The sequence below is a fragment of the Daldinia childiae genome (genome assembly GCF_008694065.1).
Source record: "Daldinia childiae strain JS-1345 chromosome Unknown Scaffold10, whole genome shotgun sequence".
In the NCBI taxonomy this organism is placed as follows: Eukaryota; Fungi; Ascomycota; class Sordariomycetes; order Xylariales; family Hypoxylaceae; genus Daldinia; species Daldinia childiae.
In genome coordinates, this window is record NW_022984651.1 from 528,352 (window position 1) to 547,677 (window position 19,326).

General features: G+C 45.9%; 2 protein-coding genes across 2 annotated transcripts; both read left to right on the plus strand.

Moving 5' to 3' along the window:
• Positions 1-785: 785 nt before the first annotated feature.
• On the plus strand, positions 786-5,298 carry GL218_07891 (uncharacterized protein; the record flags this gene model as incomplete). The annotated part of the gene is made up of 4 exons (XM_033584669.1): positions 786-917; positions 970-1,308; positions 1,367-2,645; positions 2,732-5,298. 4 exons carry the CDS (start codon positions 786-788, stop codon positions 5,296-5,298), a joined length of 4,317 nt encoding a protein of 1,438 aa, XP_033441167.1.
• Positions 5,299-6,106: 808 nt separating this feature from the next.
• On the plus strand, positions 6,107-12,391 carry GL218_07892 (uncharacterized protein; the record flags this gene model as incomplete). The annotated part of the gene is made up of 3 exons (XM_033584670.1): positions 6,107-7,534; positions 11,307-11,519; positions 11,663-12,391. The coding sequence occupies 3 exons, from the start codon at positions 6,107-6,109 to the stop codon at positions 12,389-12,391; spliced, it is 2,370 nt and encodes a 789-aa protein (XP_033441164.1).
• Between the last annotated feature and the right edge of the window lie 6,935 nt (positions 12,392-19,326).

Below are 19,326 nucleotides of genomic sequence, written 5' to 3' on the forward strand. Positions count from 1 at the left end.
TATCGGCTATGTTACAATATAAATAGGCTACTAATATTCTGCAATGTAATACACAAAGGTGCGTTCCTTAACACCTACGATAACCTAGGATATGAGAAAACTTTCCTTCTCGAGCTCTGTAGCTGATACGCATAGAATATTTATGACGTGTCTATTCAGGGTTGAGAAATGTTCTTTTTGCGACGGTATGCGATGCAAGTCTGACCGACCTAGCCTGAACGAGGGGAGAATTCACTTCCAAGTCAACTATGACCCTCAAAGGCCTGTTTGGTCTCTACGTGAAATATGAGGGCTGAAGCATGTGTGGCCGGATGCATAGGGGGGGATTATCGCTATAATTCATAAGAATTCTGCCAGTATTCAGTCAAGATTAGCGCCTGCAGACCGGTTACTTACTCTACTCTTGCGTTCATCTCGGCCTCCATGGGTTCCTGCAAAGGTTCCTTGCGCTACATGATGACTGCATCATATAGACCTCGACATGGTTCATATTTTGCATCGGGCATCTGGTATGGTCGTCGTGGTATGGAAGATCGCTAACATTAGCCAGACTTGGATTCCAAAGCGGATGGCGAACTAAGAAGCGATATGCTATTCGGTGAGTTACTCGCAAAGTCTTGCATTCTAGAAGATGTAGTTTTTCTATAAAAGCCCCTAGAAGCCTCCCTAACTCTCAAACTTATGGCAGAAGAAACTCAAGGACACTGCCAACTCTCTATATTGCTTCATTAGCTTTCTCACTTTTACTCTAAGACTTGGTATTTTACCCTTTATCGTCTAGAATCATGGATTCTCTCGGATATGCCCTTGCTACGGCAGACTCTTTGAATAATTTCGTTCATTCTGAGATCAAGGCTACAGATAACAAGGTCACCAACTCGAAAGAAGCTAAGGATGCCAAGGATGCCAAGGCTATGGTAAGTATGAACGTTCATTCGTAAAGAAAATGTCTCTGACGATACTTCCTAGGCGATGTCTGCTGTCAAAAGTACGATTTCTCTGGTTGATAGCACGTTAGCTAAGCTACGCTCTATCCCAAGCCCAAATGGACCCAAATCTAGAACCAAATGTACTCCCTCCGCATCCTATTTGGGGTTCAACCATACCCTTAAAGAATCGGGAGAACATCCAGCCCGTAGAACTTCTAACGAAGCTACTCTTCGAGATCCCTGGCTTCCACCCGATGTGCAGGCGTTGATTACCACTATGTCTGCTAATAAGGAAAGTGGCCTCGGTAGCCAGTATGAAAGCTTGAGTGATATGGCTTTCTCTATCGAGCCAATTGTCGATAACTTCAACGAAGTCTTGGTGAGTTGAGACCTATTACCTTAGCAGATACTTTCTACTAATTAAAGTAAATTATCAGAATAAGCCATACTTGGAAGATTTCTCTGCTACGCTAAACACTGTGCCTGTCATTGGTTTGAAGAATAAGCAGATCGTATATCTAGACACCCAGCTAGATCTTTTAGCAAAATCTGGAACCAAAGATGTCTGGAAATCCTTTGCTGCCTTCCCCACCGATGCCAACCTGTCGGCCGACTCCAATATCCACTTCTTTCCCTACAAAGGTGACTTCTATCTTTCGGTGGGAACCGCGGTTTGGCGGAAGAGACACATATTTCCCCATGAATCTACCCTTACGCAGTCTGTTGGTAACTGGCCCAAGTTGTACAGGAATGATTGGGAGAGGATCGGGGACAGTGTCTTCCCCGCCGACGACCTTCGAGATGTGATTCCCTTTGCTAAGCTTAACCCTACAAGAAGAGAAGTCGGATTCGAACTCTTGATCCTTAACCAAGATAGCTCTATTCAGGTTCTAGCCAAGGATGATATCTATGGGTCCAACACGTGGAATACCATTTCGTACATAAAGGGAAAAGACGATCCGAGTGCGCCGCCAATGTGGTCCCGGATGGCTTACTGGAGCAACAGCATCGTGGCTCTCGACGACCAGAACAACACCTGGAGCTTGAAGGTCAACTTTGAGGCGGGCACGTATACTATAGCAGATAAGACGCCCATTGAATCCACATCCGAGTTCACGGCGACAGACCTCGGACCTGTCACCGTGCGATCTGATGGCTACTTGTACAAGAGATACCTCCAGGACCCTCCAAGTGACGGTACAGACCCTGCAGTGAAGTGGTCTAAGTGGGTTCGCCAGGACGGTGTCACTAATCTCGGCGTTGCGTCGCCAGGCGTGGTGTTGGATCTCCGAGTTTTGACCCGTACGCTAAAGGAAAGGTATATTGAAACGCAAACGACGTTATACCCCCTTGTGAATAAGATCAATGCCTTTTCGATAGCCCATACATTCTACTTAGATAACCTTAGGGAAACTGCCGACAAATGGGCCTTGGAGCCGGACGACAAGAAAAGAGAGCAAGCTATCGAGTCTGGTAAACGCTTTGTCAACCACGCCAAGGTGTGGTCAATGATCTTGAACAGGTCCATCCTGAATACTAATAATGCCGTCAATATCATGACTGCTCAGCTCCAGGACGTCAAGTCTCAGCTAGAAATTCAGTTACAGTTACTCAAGGATAAGTTGTTGGCTCTGAACAACACACTTGATGTCCAAAAAGATGCACTGAGTAAGCTTAATGCTGCATTTTGGGGTTCGGTGGCATTGACGTTATTAGGTAAGTATAAGCTTGTCTCTCATTGAACTAACTTCTGACGATTACCAATTCCCTTCACTGTTATGTCTCTTAGCTGATCTTGTTAGGATTGGTTACCGGGGTGCTGCTAGTCGCCACTGGAGTCGGCGCTCCCTATGCCATTGCCGCCGGTGCCCTTTTCGTCGGAGGTCTTGTCTCTACGATAATCTTGTCCGTCAAGATAACGGAACTAAAAAATCAGATGTTTCAGACGCAATCGCAGATTAGGGTCACCAACGTGGCTATTTCGCAACTTGCTTCGGTGGTCGCGAACTTTACCGAACTTGATAGGCTATACACCAACCTAAACAGATTCTGGGGGGGGATGGGCAACCAAGCCGACGCTCTAGGCGCCATGGATGATGTTACAGCCTTCTTGTTAGGGGAAAAACTCCTCGATGACACTTCTTCCATCGATGCTGGGCTAGACATCACCAAAAATATTTCTAGGGCTGCTTTCACCTACTTGGACGTCCTGAACAAGCAAGGCATTATTATCCCTGATGAGCTAACAGTCGCAAAGTCGCAATACCGGACGAAGTTAGCCAAGACTGTTTCCATTGCAACCAATGAAAATCTGGATGCTCTTTTCTATGCCACTGTTGAACTTGCCCGAGACGCCCTATCTCATGACAAACTCGACAAGTATGAAAACCTCATGGAAGATGCGCTTAGCATCGTGATGCGAAAGACAGACAGCCTCATGCTAGACAAGATAACATCCAGCATTTGGTATGATACCCGTGGCATTAAGAACGCTGCGGCCCTTTTCAATAATTCCGCTCTATGCAGGACGTCTCTTTCCAATATAATCGGAAATGTTGTTGGAATCACCGGGACTAGCGACCCTACTGCTATTGAAAACTGCATAAATACAGCAGCGCCTGTTGTAATCGGAATGCTCTACAAGACTATGTACATGTGCCAGGACATCCAGGACCTCCTGGACCGCTACAAGAAGGCTAATGGAGGCAAAGAGGAGATTGACAAGCTCAAGAATACCCTACTGGAGACAGCAATTGATAACTGCACCAAAGCCCAAATGTATGCTGCCCGGGCCAATACTGCTTTCAACGACGTGAACCACGCGGCCACAGACTACCAGGAATATCTCAACCGCGAGATTAACTACTTGAAAGCCATCGCAGCATCGGCCACAACTTCTGCAAATAAGCAGATTCAGGATATCGATATTCCTTCGTGTATCTCGCTGGGTGGTCGGGGCGCCATTCTCGCATACAAAGCCGTGAGAGAAGATGAAAAACAGAGGGATCTGAGCAGGCGGCTGCGAGATATCAGCAGCTCCATCAACGGGCTCATGGACCTCATATCTAAAGGAAATATTATCGATGGTCATAACACTACTTGGATAGAGATGGTACAGACGATCAATAGCTGCCTAGGGGTGGTGCACAAACTCCTCACCACAATTCAAGGACATATTAGGGAAGACATTACCATATACGAGTCGCTCCTTGACGTGGAATGGACAAACGTTCAGGAGGAAAGCAACGAAATTCTTGACATCCTCGCCAGCAGGGGCATAGATACCAGCCCCCCCAAAGATGTAGTAAACTCTCACTCCGTGGATCTAGTAGTGCAAAGGAGATCCCCAATCGCCCCCGCATCTGAAATCGAGGCTAGGGTAGTAGAAGCACTTACAGCGCCAGGTAAACTTGACACAGCCATAACGAGCCAGGCAGAAAAGGCGAAGAGCTTCTTCGCCGAAATAGAGAAGTTGTTGAAGTCGCCGTATCTTTCGGGCATTGTGGGATACTGGGATACCAATCAAATCGAGAAGTCTTCCCTCCTCGACGTTGTCAGCCGCCTGCGGAGCCAATATGTCGATATGATATCCAATGAATACCCGGTAATCCTTAACATGTACACCACCTCGCTGCTGCAGGAGACACGTGCTCGGAATGTCAAGAGCGGAGAACTGCGAATCGATATCTTCGTGTCTTCTAGCTTGCAGTCAGCGCGCTACGGCCAAAAGGCTGCGAGCACCGCGGCTGGCAAGTTCCGGGCGTCATCGGCGGACTACGCCTTCGTCCTCAAGCAGGTACAGGCTAACCTAGAACAGATCAAAGAGAAGCTGGAAGAGGTCGACCAAAACATCGATGAGCTGAAGAAAGAGAGGCGCAACCTTATAATCGGCCTTATCGCTGATGTTTTCGCGATGACGTTTGCGACTGCCATTCTCCTCGCTGGTTTCGCCTTCCTCGGCCCTGTTTCCATCGCACTCACCACTGTGGAGGCCCTAGGTCTAGGTGCGACAGCGACAGCTGCGACTATCGCGGGCGTCATTGATAGCTTAAAACTGGCGGATATCATTGCGCTCATTGGTGTTCTTCAGAACACAAAGAGGGACTTGAACGTGGCGTATGAAGGCCTCGGAACTATTCGTCCACTGTTTAAGAATGTGCTTGACGCCGCAGAGGGGATGGAGAGTGTCGTGACAAAGATGGCGGACAGGCTCGAAGTTATACTTTGCGACGTGGAATTGCTGAAGCAGGTTAAGTTGTCTAAAGAGGATGTCGAGGAAATCGGTAAAGCTTGGACAGATGTTAAGGATGGCTGCATTTTCTGGATGGATACTATCAATGCCCAGGGAATCAACCCTGCTACTCTCTGAATTGCGATTGATGAAAAGATTTACAAGATCCGATTAGAATTTTAACTTGAGTTTTTTTTCTCATTACTTACGACCTAGGTTAGCTTTTTGGGAAGTCAAATACAATCGTTTTGCTGCGTACCGGTACTTAGATAGTTAGCAATACACTCCGGTCATCAGTCATCTTGAAAAAGCAGAACTAATAACTTCCTAGTCTAGTATATGCTTAGTTTCTTTTCCGATGCCCTCGTCCTCACTGACCCGACTCAATATCCACGTCTCTACCTAAGAAGGGGGTTCTTTCCTTTGACGCTGCATGATATGATGTTTACTTATAGCAACGAGTCTTCGCCGGACTTTAGTTAGGCTAAAGCTGATTTTACTATCCGCCCTAGCTGATATTGACTGGGATTAAGAACGGTGATTCAATGCTACCAGGATAGACCGGTGTAAGCGGATGCAGCCCGGCATAGTTCGGTGCGGCATGTATAGATATTCCGGGTTCTCGGTGGTTCCGTTTGAAAGAAACGGTTGTCCGGCCCCACTGCAAAAAGGTGTTTTCAGAAAAAAAAAGGGGGGAAAGGTGGTCTGGTCTGGCAGGAGTTGGATGAGTCAGCAGATATACTTAAAAGCTTATGTAATTTAACTAGCGGATAAGCAGATAAGAGTGGATTCATCACCAAACAGCTAAAGTCTTGATGCTGATGCTGATGCATACGTGCAGTACAGTCTTACAACATTGAGAATACAACAAATACCCCATCATCCATATTCTATTCTACATATACCCCCGTACTGTTCAATAGATCAGGTCAATAAATTTGGAAGGATGGATCCCGGACGACGTGCTATGATTAATGGCCGTAAGTCACCCCCTCGTCGCGATATCACATCTCCTAGACGAGATCTCAATAATAGAATCACCAAGCCATCGCGACCGACCTCGAACAAACCGACGAATTCTACCACCCAAAATTGGCTTAGTCAAGATGAGCAATCTCAACAATTCGTCGCAGATGAAGACAAGTTCGTTCTAAAACAGGCCAAGAAGAAGGCAGATATTCGCGTTAGAGAAGGACGAGCAAAACCTATCGATCTCCTTGCATTCAATCTACGATATATCGATACGGACCGCGATGTATTTGACGATGACGATGCCGACGCTAATATTGATGTGCCTCCACCTAGCACCGTTATAGAAGGGCTGAAGGAGTCTGCTCTTGACGAACTAGATGCTGATATTACGCCGTACCTGACTCTTGAAACGAATAAGAGGAATCAAGCATACTGGAAGGCACTGCAGACGCTTTGCACCGATAGAAGACAGCGGCTTAAACCTATGGGTCCTGAGGAGCGCGTTGTCAATTCTGTCAGCGCCGACGTGGATAAAATACTGGGTCCCAAGAATCTCGAGCAGTTAGAGAAGCTAGAAGGCCAGATACAGGCCAAGCTGCGTTCGGATGAGGTCATGGACACAGATTACTGGGAACAACTACTCAAGAGCTTGCAAATCTTTAAAGCAAAAGCTAAGCTTAAGAACATCTGCGAGGAAATTAGAGAAAGTAGAATAAAGTTATTGGGGGATCAGGATCCTGAAAAGGCAAAAGAGCTCACAGAATCCGAATCATCTGGGAGTACCGCTCATGCTGGATCAAAAGAGATAGCGACGACTTCTGCTCCAAAGTCAAAACCTAATGCGGCATTTGTCTCGGCTACCAGTAACCCGACCAGCGCACCACCTCCTGGTACTGCCAGATTCGCGACGAGCGAAAATGAAGACTTCTCCCAAGCTACCAAGGCTCTATATGAGCGAGAAGTTGCTCGAGGGATCAGCGAGAATGAGGAGATATTCACAGCTGAAGAGACAGTTCCAAGTGGTACGAAACCGCAGTGGGCAGATAAATACAGGCCTCGTAAACCGCGGTATTTCAATCGAGTGCAGATGGGATACGAGTGGAATAAGTACAATCAGACGCATTATGACCACGATAACCCGCCTCCAAAAGTAGTTCAAGGTTATAAATTCAACATATTCTATCCTGATCTCATCGACAAGACGAAAGCACCCACATTCAAGATCATTCGTGAGCACGGAAGAAGGAGAGGCGAATCTTTTGCGCCGGCAGGGGAAGAAGATACCTGCTTGATTCGTTTTATTGCTGGGCCGCCATACGAAGATATTGCCTTTCGCATTGTCGACCGGGAATGGGACTATAGCGCAAAGAAGGATCGCGGATTTAAGAGTAGCTTCGACAAGGTATGTTATGTCACACTACTTCCTTTTAATTTTCCTACGTCGTAGGCTGTAGGCTTGTAGTGATATGCTTCTATATCACGTGTCTAAAAATCACCAAACTGTGATAGCCGGACTTTTTAGGGGTGGCAAACGCTGGTTTTTCGGTTTTCATCTGACAGCCTCTAATTTGCCTATCCCAAGCCACGCCTAGCAATATCGCCTTGCGCGTGGGTTTCGAATTACTTCTCCTCGGCTCATGCACATTTCCACCCCTGCTTTTCTTGAACTACCCCCAGTATAGGCCGTATCTAATATATTATGTCTAGGGAATTCTTCAACTTCATTTCCAGTTTAAGAAGGTACGTACCTTTATACTTGACCACATTGTGATAAATACTGATATGTCATATAGATCTATTATCGGAAGTGAAGAACCCAGCCACCATTTGTCAACAGTTTCTCAATGGCAAACGCAAGCGATTCTACTTTACGCCACTATACAGTATGGGTTTGTACCAATCACCTAACCTAATATCATAGGACGATATTTGGGTATTATATGGGAATGGCATTGGCAAGTAATTTGCAAATATTCATTGCATTGTGGAAATGCATCGGAGAAGTGCAAATCACCTTAGTCTTGGTAGTACGACTCACGGAGAGCTACCTTAATTCCTTAACCTAGTTGCGTTATAAGGGACTCCGGTTAGAAGACGGAATTCTATTTAGGGGGGGTTATCAGAGACATGTTAAGGGTAAAGAGATGGAGCTTTGGCCTGCTGTGAAGTTCGGATTCATCCCCGTGAGGATGTTCCACTGTATGCTACATTTAGAGTGAACGCATAGTGAATTATAAGTGAAAGTGAGGAATTAATTTAAGGGACTCCTTGCCGACTTAGCCATTGTCTTTTACAGCCCGAGACACTCTTGGAAGCTTTCTATGAGCGAACGATCTAGGAACCCTTGCAAATTAAAGCTTCGATCGAAATTCTAGAAGGGGTCGTTGCGATGACATGCATGCGGCAGAGATGGCTAGGGGGGGGCTCTTCTTCAAGACAGTTTCAGAATCTTTTTTTAATAAGGCTGCAAAGGGCGATCCCGCCGGAGACAGCGAGATTCAAATAATGATTGGTTCTATTTGGCGAATCTACTAATATTTACTCACGATGCAAGTATCCGGACGCGGGAAGAGAGCCCTAATTCCGTTGCTATTCTGCGCACAGTGTCTTCATGACGGCTTACGTTGCCACCTACACAATACCATTATTTAGAAGTCGATTAATTAGAAGGTTATTTTTATTTTATCTCTTCCTACTCTCGAAGTCAGTATTAAATTCCCGACTTCTTCTCTGTTCCGTTAAGGTTAGTCGTTGCGAATAGTAAATTCTTCTAAGATGATATCTATTATAGATGTGTCATAGCTTGTTTAACTTGCTAATACCCCTGACGCGCAACAAATCCCCGATAGCCACGCCGTGGACGACCTCTACATTAGACACACGAAACACAATTCCGTTTGCACAAGGATAAACACGCTGTATGCATGCAAATGTATGTAGTTATATGTATAGGAAGCACACATGCATACAAGTACGCACACATATGTGCTGACGCATACTAAATACGCATATATAATATACGAATACACGATTGTATACGATATATGGAAATATTTGGGATACGTACAGACAGCATTTTACATACCACAAAGCTCATTAAGTCTCCCATCAAGCTAAGTTGTAACTAATGTAGGTGAGAAGAAGGGGGAGAGAGAAATAATAATAAACATTAATTAGGAATTTCTAGAAATCCGGAGAAGGATTTGCCGGCGAAGAGGGCAGCCAGATAGTGCGTTGGCAGGTTACAGATCAGTTCAAAATATCTTTAATAGTCTTGTCATCTTCTGACATACAATAGCTACAATAGCCCGGTGTTGTGGGAACGCAAAGTTGTCTTGACCGGCGCCCCATTTTGGTCTATCTCATCTTTTGCCCAACTTTACCCAGGCAACTTACCCAGGTGGTTCTAGCTCCAAAGACTTTTACTTAGAAAATTATTTAACGCTCATTTGACAGGAAGACAGAACAGTTTACACCGTTAGGGACCCACACACGTCACTGATCCTTTTTGCATTGGCCAGCTCAACTTTGAACTAGGGTCGTCTTGTGAGCTCTCTCCTTCCTTGTCAACAAGCTAGTAGCAGGTACGTACCCCCTTTTCCTAGATTAGAGGGAACGACTAGGGCTTTCCAAATCATCTCTACTTGGTCTATACTTCCACTATTCCACGGATGCAAGTACCAACTTGCATACACGTAGGTACCAGAGTACATGTCCTAGGTAACCAGCCAGGTGCCACCGCCTGGGATCTACTGGATTATCTGTAGTTACCAGGGTTCTTATGGGTCCGTCATTAAGTACATAATTCTTAATCTCATGTTGATGAAAGTACGATTTCCCACCCCAGACCATCCTTCTTCCTAGTACCGTACCTATTTACGTACCTTTACGTACTGTACTTCTACCTCTACCTCTACTTCTACCTCAGGTATCTCTTCAGCTACATCTAGTACGTACATATGTACCTTAGGTACGTTGACTTCCAAAGTGCCCATTGATCTTGCATAGAATTGAGTTCCATACTCCATACAACCTCCATACAACATCCGTACATCATTCCTTCAACTTGCCTGCATAGCAAGAAAATTCAACAACAACCTTACACTTTACTTATACGCATACTTACATACCTCCCAAGGTACGCACTTAAACACATATCTACCTCCGTACCTCTCCCATCTCCTCCACATACATCAAGTTTCCTTCTTTTACCTCCTACTTACTACTTATCATCCTTCTCACATCGTCTATACTTAAGTTTGTAATCCATTTGGAAAGCATACTTACATTCAACCCATATTCGCATCCCCAACTACTTCTGCATTGGTTTGTTTCTCGCTTCGTTGGTGGTCGCGGCACCGTGAGCGAAGTCTGACTTTCTTAGTCGACAGCGTCTTGGACTCGCCGGAATGCAACAAAGATTCCCTGACGGCTTGCCCGTCGACTGCTTACCGTCTTGCAATCCAGTAACTAATCAAAGACGAAACTGCGCAACACAATCAACCGGTAACTCGGCGGATCTCCCCAGTGCAGACTCCTACTATATTCCCTCTCCGGCTCCACAGGTTGCGGAAGTAGGCCACCACGCCCAACCGCAGCCCCCATCTTCCGCTTTATTCCCCATGACAATCAATACGTCAATTCCGGCTTACCAGCACTCCCAGATTCACTCAGCTAGTTCCTCGCCACAGGGTATATGGCCAACACCACCTTCTACTACTTGTGAAGAAGAATTCGATAATTATTCCTATCAAGGATCACCTACTAGTGGTGCTCGCGGTATTCAACCCCTTGCGTCTTGTTCCGGACACTCTTCAGTTGCTAGTCCAAGGAGCTGGTCGCCCCAAGAAGCCCAGCACATTAACATCCACCAGACATTTCTTAAGGAATCAGATCACATGTCCGGTTATAACTTTAGAGGCTGCCACCAGTTGAAGCATGAGCAACAGCTCCATTCCCAGATGGCTACATCCGCGTATGAGAACCCCAGTTTTTCTTCAGTCGACTTGGCTACAAGTTCTATGTCACAACCCGAGGTATCATCCATTACCAGCAGCCACACAGAGCCTAACCAGGCTCTTGTAATCCAAAGCGAATCACCTCAGGCAGAAAATGGACTAGATACATCATACAGCTCCTATAGCCAAGATGAAGCTTCACAACATGTCGGCCAGGGGCTCGAGGAGAACGAGCAAGAGTCAGAGAAGGCAGATGGCCCTTATGCGCAACTAATCCATCAGGCTTTCATGAGCCGGCGCACACGCGCGATGACGCTACAGGAGATCTATCAGTGGTTTCGTGAGAACACGGACAAGGAAAAGACAGACAAGGGGAACAAACGCAATGGATGGCAGAATAGTATCCGGCATAATCTCAGCATGAACCATGTAAGTTCCGCCCTGATTTCCGCGCATGATATTATGACGGCACGTACCTACCTAAGTATACTCTTGCTTTCGGTGATAATCTTTACGGGAATTTTAATTACTAGCTGAATTTGCGACTAACTAATCCTTTCCAACAAAAAAAGGCCTTTGTCAGACGCGAACGAAAAGCGAGTTCCGATGACCCTCTAAATGGGTCGGGAGAGGCAAAAAAGATATCACAATGGGTTCTAGAGGAATGGGCTGTAGATGGCGTACAAAGTACGACGCGCTACCGCAGTAAGGGAACTTCTAATCGTCGCGCCAAGTCCAGAAACGCCTCGCGGACGAACGCCCATACTTCAGCGCGCGCCGTGTCCGGTCGCAAGGGTGGGAAGAAAGCGGCAGCAAGCAAGAGGGCGATTCTAGGTCGACAAAACCCGGGCCCTATATTCACACCGGGCAACAGCAGTAATCACCTTCAGGGACAAATGCAAAATGTCGTCTACGAGGGGATGCAGTATTCTCTTCCTACCCATACAAGAGACGAGCCGATAACACCCCCCGATCCTAGTCACGAGAACATGATGTTAGCGTCGAATACAATACAATCGATGGTATTGCCGACAAATAACGCAAATCATGAATTCTCCTTCGGGCCTAACGTTGCTCAGTACAGCCAGACCGGCCATCAAAATATGTACGCTCTTGAGAACGTGACGGGGCTATACCAAGGCCACCAAGCACCTATGAACGTACATGGGGGCCAAGGACTGACAACAACGATGCATACTGATTTCAACCCCATATTTGAAGACCCTGACGACAACCGCAACAACAGGCTTTCATATCCTTATTGGGGCCAGCCGGTACCAGGTGGTCAATTCCAGCCATAGTAACGCTGATTTCCAACAAAAGACCGGTCCTAATTTTGGAATTAGTGTTTGTGACATTTCTATTGGGCCGCTGACATCTGATCTCAGGGGAGGGGGGAGTAAAGGAGGAAAAGAAAGTGAAACTAGGATAAGGATTACAAATATAATCCAACCTGTATTTTGGCGCGGAAAAGCAATATTCTTGGGCAGAACACCATAACCTTATTACCTCTGATTAGAGGTGACCCTATGCCATATACCACACGTGGAAAGAAGGAAGAAGTTACTTTGTACAACTTCTTTTGGCATATGACACATCACTACGAATACTACCGACAAGCATAGATCTATATGCCAATGTCACAGAAGCGAATGCGAACTATAATCCGAAATGTCCCTAGTTGCGCCTTTATAGATCTCCGAGGTCGATGCCTACCAATCATTTTGCGACTACATGATACAGACCGATCCTAAGCATACGATCGGCCATAGGTACAGTTTTGTTACCAATCAAAACGAAACATTATACTCGGAACTTGGGTATGAGTGCGGAGGATTTATAGCACGGGATAATACTATCACGCATGGCATTTCGCATGAGTTACGCACCAGACGGAATGATTTTTTTTCAAGGGTTGCCAGTTGCCCTTTTATTTTCTGATTTTCTTTTTCTCTAGACGCCTCTTGCCATAGGATCGTTGGCATATGGTTTATATCATCCGCGGTGCTTTTTGTTTTCAATATTTCCGTTGCATACCTCGTTGCATTTCTTTTTTTTTTTTTTTTTCTTTTTGTACACCAGAAGAACGCAGTTTTTAACTTCACGATTCATGTTTCCGCATGAGGCATTAGGATGGGAGGAAGCAATGTCAGTTAAAAAAAGAGTTTCTACGAAATAGCTAGAGAGATGCGCGGTGTTAGGGGGCCGGGCGACTGGAACGCGAATACCACACGTCAATTATTTTTCACGCCTCGAGATTCTTTACGACCGGTTGTGATCAGGCCTCAATGTTTCATCGCACCAGGGACATAGTGGACAATCTGGAGGGTGGGGGAGGGTGCGTTGTTCAGAAGGCAGATGAGGAATTCCTGCTACTACTGCGTTGCGTTAAGTTGCATTGTGTTCTAGGATTGGTAGCACGGTATGGTGCGTTAAGCGCTGAGCCACATAGACCGATCTGACCTAGGCTAGTCAGCAATGGTAGTGGAAGGGGGGGGGTGGGTGATGATGAGATGAATGAGATGGGAGGTACGAAGTGCTAAAGTTGCGTGTGCCTATTCTATATCGTTGTGCTACTTAGATTTAGTAGGCGATAGTACTCCAACAAATCCAAGCCACTTAAGTTTCTATTTTGATTCGTCCTTCTTCCGTGCGTGCCCGGATTTTTCTTTGATTTCTGCGTATTTTAGAATAGTGTCGTATTATTGGCCAGTTTGAAGTCAGCCCATCTAAACTAGGTTAAGCGGCTCCTCCCTTACCCAGACTGTCGGGACGAGGATCGACAGCGTTGGTGAGGGGGTGCTCGGGGGGTCTTAGACCTTAGGTTAGGTTAGGTACCCTACCCGTTTTCTTCATTGCCCTGGCCTGGCCTGGCTTGGCCTTGTTGTTTCCACCGTTTAACTAACTAGCATTTTTTAGGTAGTTTACCTAGGTACTTACTTACCTGGTTAAGTCATGGTTGGTTTGGGTTAGATTAGGTTAGGGTTGACCCGCAATTTGATTGAGATGGTACCGCTATCTGACTACTTATGGAACCCTAGGGTAGGTAGGTAGGTAGGTACCACCCTGGATTGGATTGGATGGACATATGGAACGGGTCGGGGGCGGTAGATCGGATAGCGGTAGGTACCTAGTATAGGTAGCTAGCTTGCATTGGTTAGGTAGCTTAATTTTGGGGGGCTTTCCGTAGGTGATGTGGAAGGGGTATCCTCGCTGGGGCTGTCGGTACTAAGGGGGGGTTGTTCAGTGTTGTGGTGTAGTGTAATGTGGTGGAGTGTATGGATGGATGTATGTATGTATGTAGTGTATGTACTGTCAGGTAGAAGATAATTGCATTGTTGAGTTTTATGTGGCGGAGGAAGTGAGTGCATGGTGTATACTATACTACATGTATGTAATGTGTAGATATGTTGGTAGGAGGTAAGTGCTTGATATGATTGTGGACGGTTGATAATAACGACGTATGAAAGGACGTGGAGTTATTGGAGTTTACATGATAACTTGGTCTACTATGGTCTATTATTTGATGTAATTTAGGTAGATAGTGATAGTAGTGGAAGTTTACGAGTGATTTAGATAGAATGTTGAAATATTCTTAAGCACGACTGTATATGGTTGTTCTTACTTACATGTATGAAAAGTAGCAAGTAATTCGGAATACTGTTTTGATGATACGAGCTCATAGATCACTTACTCGCGTTCCAAGCATTCAGTCAAATCAGTCAGTCAACCTACCACGGCGCTAATCGCGTGTAATAGAGCGAAATAAACATCACCAACCAACCAACTAACAAGCCGTTCAATCATCTACTCCACGAATCGCCTCCGGGAGTTGAAATTGTCAGATTAATTAATTGCTAGAACAAGGCTAACAACAACTTAGGCCAGGTCTACAAAGAAAGAAATATCTAGAAGGAAGTCGGGAGTGAAATTAGGTAGGTAGGTAGTTAGGTTAGTTAGGTATGTGTATGTGACTAACCCAGGTCAGGGCTTTTCTTTCTCGGCATCCCCAGAACGGATATTCCTGAGACAAGCTCTTGTCGCAGGGCTGCTAGTGCCGACTTTGGTTTAGGGAGGAGATTGGGGGGGGGATGGTTTAGTTTAGTTTAGTTTGGTTTGGTTTGGTTTCTTCATGGGGGACCGGGAGGGAGGGACTGGCTGACTGACTGACTGACTGGCTGACCGGTTGGATGACTGATTGACTTAGGCTCGCGTGTTTCTGGTGTTAGTCTGGTGGCTAGGTGAGGATTGTCGCGTGTCTAGCTAGCCGTTAGGGTAGGTTAAGTTAGGTTAGGTTAGGGTAGGTGGGAAATCAAATGAGACTAAGAAACGGCACTTGATCGTGATAGTTTCTTCAGACTACTTTCCGTCTTTCATCGGCCGCCCAGTTAAGTCTACGGATATTGTGTAGGTACTGTATAGATTAAGGTAGGTACTTTAACATCAGATGCCGGTACAACGACTACTCGCTCACTATACGTACATCAGACTAGGTACCGTACTTTCCCGTCACGGACCCGTCTCCATAAGAGGTAGGCTTGTACCATACATACACTCTACTCCAGATAGCGGATCCGCCATCCAGAGGGCGTAGGGGGGGATTTCCCTGTACGCCCTAATATTCCACGAGGTGCTCCTCGCGGCCCTCATTTGTAGCGGCGCACAAGAACTCCACTTGGGCACGCAGCATGCTCCGGGCCAATGGCAGGTAATCATCTCGTCGTCGTCGTTAGGAGATGGAGAGTTGGGATATATAATATCGTACTGTATAAGGTGATTGATTCGGTTACACGCTACATACCTATACCCACCTAAGGTAAGCCGGGAAATATTTTGTACGTAGAAATACCCGCGGTCTGTCCTTGCTAGGTTAGGTTTAGGTACCTTTGTAGGTATGGTATGGTAGGATCTGCGTTCTAGACTGTCTTGTTGAAAACAAAAATAATCTATTGGATGATTGTCTATCTGCCTCACAACAAGAGACGTCTTGCCGCTGTTTTGGTAGGCGCTTTTTTTACGCACTAGGCTAGGTAGGTAGGTACCTAGAATAGACACGGTGCTTGATTTCAAGGGGCACAGTAAATATTTACATAAGTGCCTCTCTAATGTATGGTGCTACCTAGGTAGGCACTATAACCTGCTCCTAACTACACATACGCTAACCTAGACAGATCCTAGACTGTCCGCCCCCTAATACACAGGGCTATCCTGTCCCAAGTCTTCGGTCCCCATCTGAAGCCCACCGTTCTCGAAAGAAATGATTTGAAAAAGAGGGGAAGGAAGGCTAGAATCTGGTTCGAAGGATGGAGACTTTCAAGTCAGATGAATAGATAGATCGGTAGATAGGCAGATAGATAGAGCGAGGAGGAGAAAATGCCTCAAATCCGTACCTGCTGCCGCTCCCGACCCCCATCTTTCGTTCATCTACACGGTGGGTTTCGGTGGAGGCGTGCTGGGAAGAGGTGCGTAGCACGGTGAGCATGGGGAAGTTGGAAGAGCCCCATTGCTCTTAGGTTAGGTATGCTTTGTACATATCCTATTACTTACACTACTATATGCAAGTAGTATATATGTAGATAGATATGTATGTATGTATGTATGTATATTGCAGCTACGCACGAAGTCAACCTCGCTGAGTTAATACGTATGTATGTGCCGTAACGAAGTTAAGTCCAAGTGGGACATTTAATTTCTGCCATACATACAGTGTGTAACTATTAGGCTCTGTCTACTAGCAGTGGTCAACTCTCTGCCTCGTCGCATGCCCATCCCATCATCTCTTGACATTCTCCCCTCATAGTATGACTAGCTTAGCTAGCTAGCTATACCGAGTTCCTGAGCGGGTTACCCACTTAGTTCGACCGGGCTGTACGACATAGTATGTGTTTAAGGCTGTCTGTATGTCTGTCTATCTGTCTGTGTGTCTGTATTTCTGTATACCATGTATCACTACGCTACAAGAAGAAGAACCTAATTGGTATAGTTAGTCACTTGTAGCTACTACCTATACCTATACTTATACCTCCCACCTAACGCAAAACACAAACGTCTGCTGCGGTGAACCCGTGCCACGGCGTCTCTTCTAGGGTCATCCATCTACCCTCGTGTCTCTTCCCCATCAGCAACAGCATCACTTACTTACTTACCCGTCTCCACCTTTTGCGGCCAACTTTTTTTTTCAGTCGAACAGAATTTCCTAAGAAGAGAGAGGATCGGGGCCGTATCGTATCACCGCCTTTCTTGTAATGTATGTATGTATGTATGTAACACTCCTCCCCTTTTCCCCAGAGTGGGACTGCAATTCTCTCCACCTGTACATACATAGGTACTATACATGTTCGCGTAGAGCCAGTGCGCTGTGAGCGGCTTAGAGCGGATTAAGTCGTCGTAGGACATGTTGCGGGTGATACTTACTACCTACCTACCTATTTATCTACTGTTTCAACAAGACCGCTAATTATGTATGTATGTAGAGAGGTAATTTTGGGGTACAAGATCTAGCTAGGTGTTGACTGCCTGGTCTATTTTTACATGGGTAACGTGTATGTAGTCTGGCTGCGTGGCATTTGTACCTTTGCGCGCGGGTGATGGAGAAGCTTATTCGATATCCACGCGCACGCTAACAAAATTGACAAGGCGCACAGGCTGGGAGAGCTAGTGGTAGGTATGGTATGTAGGGTAGGTAGGTAGGTATCGTGAGATTTTTCTTTTCGGCCGGGGAAGAGTCCCGCGGCGAACTTGGGAAACACTAAAACACCGGCCTTCATATCTGACGGGAGCTAAGAAAGCCATAGGGAGGGAGGCATGTCGTGGTAGGTAGATAGATAGATGACATATTTAGTATCGTTGGGTCGTACAACTACGTACGAAGCTATTTATCTATTTACTGCTATTGTTAGTTTTGTATTCGTGTTGAGGATGAATTTAGATGTGTCTGTGATGACTATCTGTGAACTACTTTGCGTTGTTGAAAGTAAAAGTCTTGTATGTCGATGAAAACAAGGTAGGATAGATTGAGGTTGCCGATCAGGGAGACTTGACTAGATTAGTTGCTCCCACACCATAATGTCTACCTGTGTTCGTATTCTTGTTCTCTTGTTTTCAACAGACTTCTGCAAGTGATGCCAAGAATATGTACTCTATCTTCTAAGATATCTACTTATCCCGCTGCTGGAGATGGGTAGGGGTTGAGTCATAGCCACATCATATCGTTTCTATGTACGTAATGAACTACACGAGCATAGCGCGAACATGTTGATGACATTGGATCTCCTGCGGATGCTGCGCTTTGTCTGCGTCTGCGTCTGCATCTGCATATGCCTCGCATATAGTGATTCTAACTTGCTTCATGTACGAGGGGCTTTGCAGACGATCTCTCAAAGGAAAAAGGGGTGGGTATTTCATCTCGATATTGACCATTAATTAACAAAGAATTCTCTCGGACTTCCTTTGGGGATTCATTCACCCATGTGATAGGTTATCCACGGATCAAATCCTCCAACTTTACAAGATTGAATCTCCTAATACGCATCTAATAACTATCTCCAATATATCTATCATATTTCATTCCACAACACCCATCAGCCCCGGCACCCGCGCATAAACCAATTCCCAATCCATGGCCAGCCCACGGCTCCGTCTCTCCTGGAATCGGCAGTATCGCCTTGGGAAGCGCGCCTTTTTCGTAATTCTCTTGCATTATCTCGATCGAGATGGGAAACTGACAAGACAGACCAGTCTTACCGATTGACGAATCTGTACATCCGTGACATTGGAGGATGGCACGGCACTTTCGAGAACCGGGTCGCTGGAACTTTACCACTTGCCTGTTTCTGATTTTCTATATTGCTGGTTGCGTACTGACCTTCCCTTCTGCCTCGTCGTGTTTCATCTTAATGCGTGTAGGGTGTAGGGTAGACTTGTCTTGTTCTATTCCGGATTTTTCGAAGGGATCCATCTTAAGGCTGTTGTTGGATCTTCTAGAAACTATCTCCCGCCGTTCGCGACGCGACGCAACGCAACGCAACCCTAGGTACCTACCTACCTAACTTACTATGTACAGGCCTAGACTTCGGAGTACCGTCGTAGTGGTACATTAGGGCCAGAAATATGCATCTCGATCTAACATTTTTATCCACTTATACACACGCGTCGAAATGGCGTGAGGGTATTCCGGTGCATGAGAAAAAAAAAACATCATCGGACATGAGTAACTAACTACCTAGGTAGATTATAA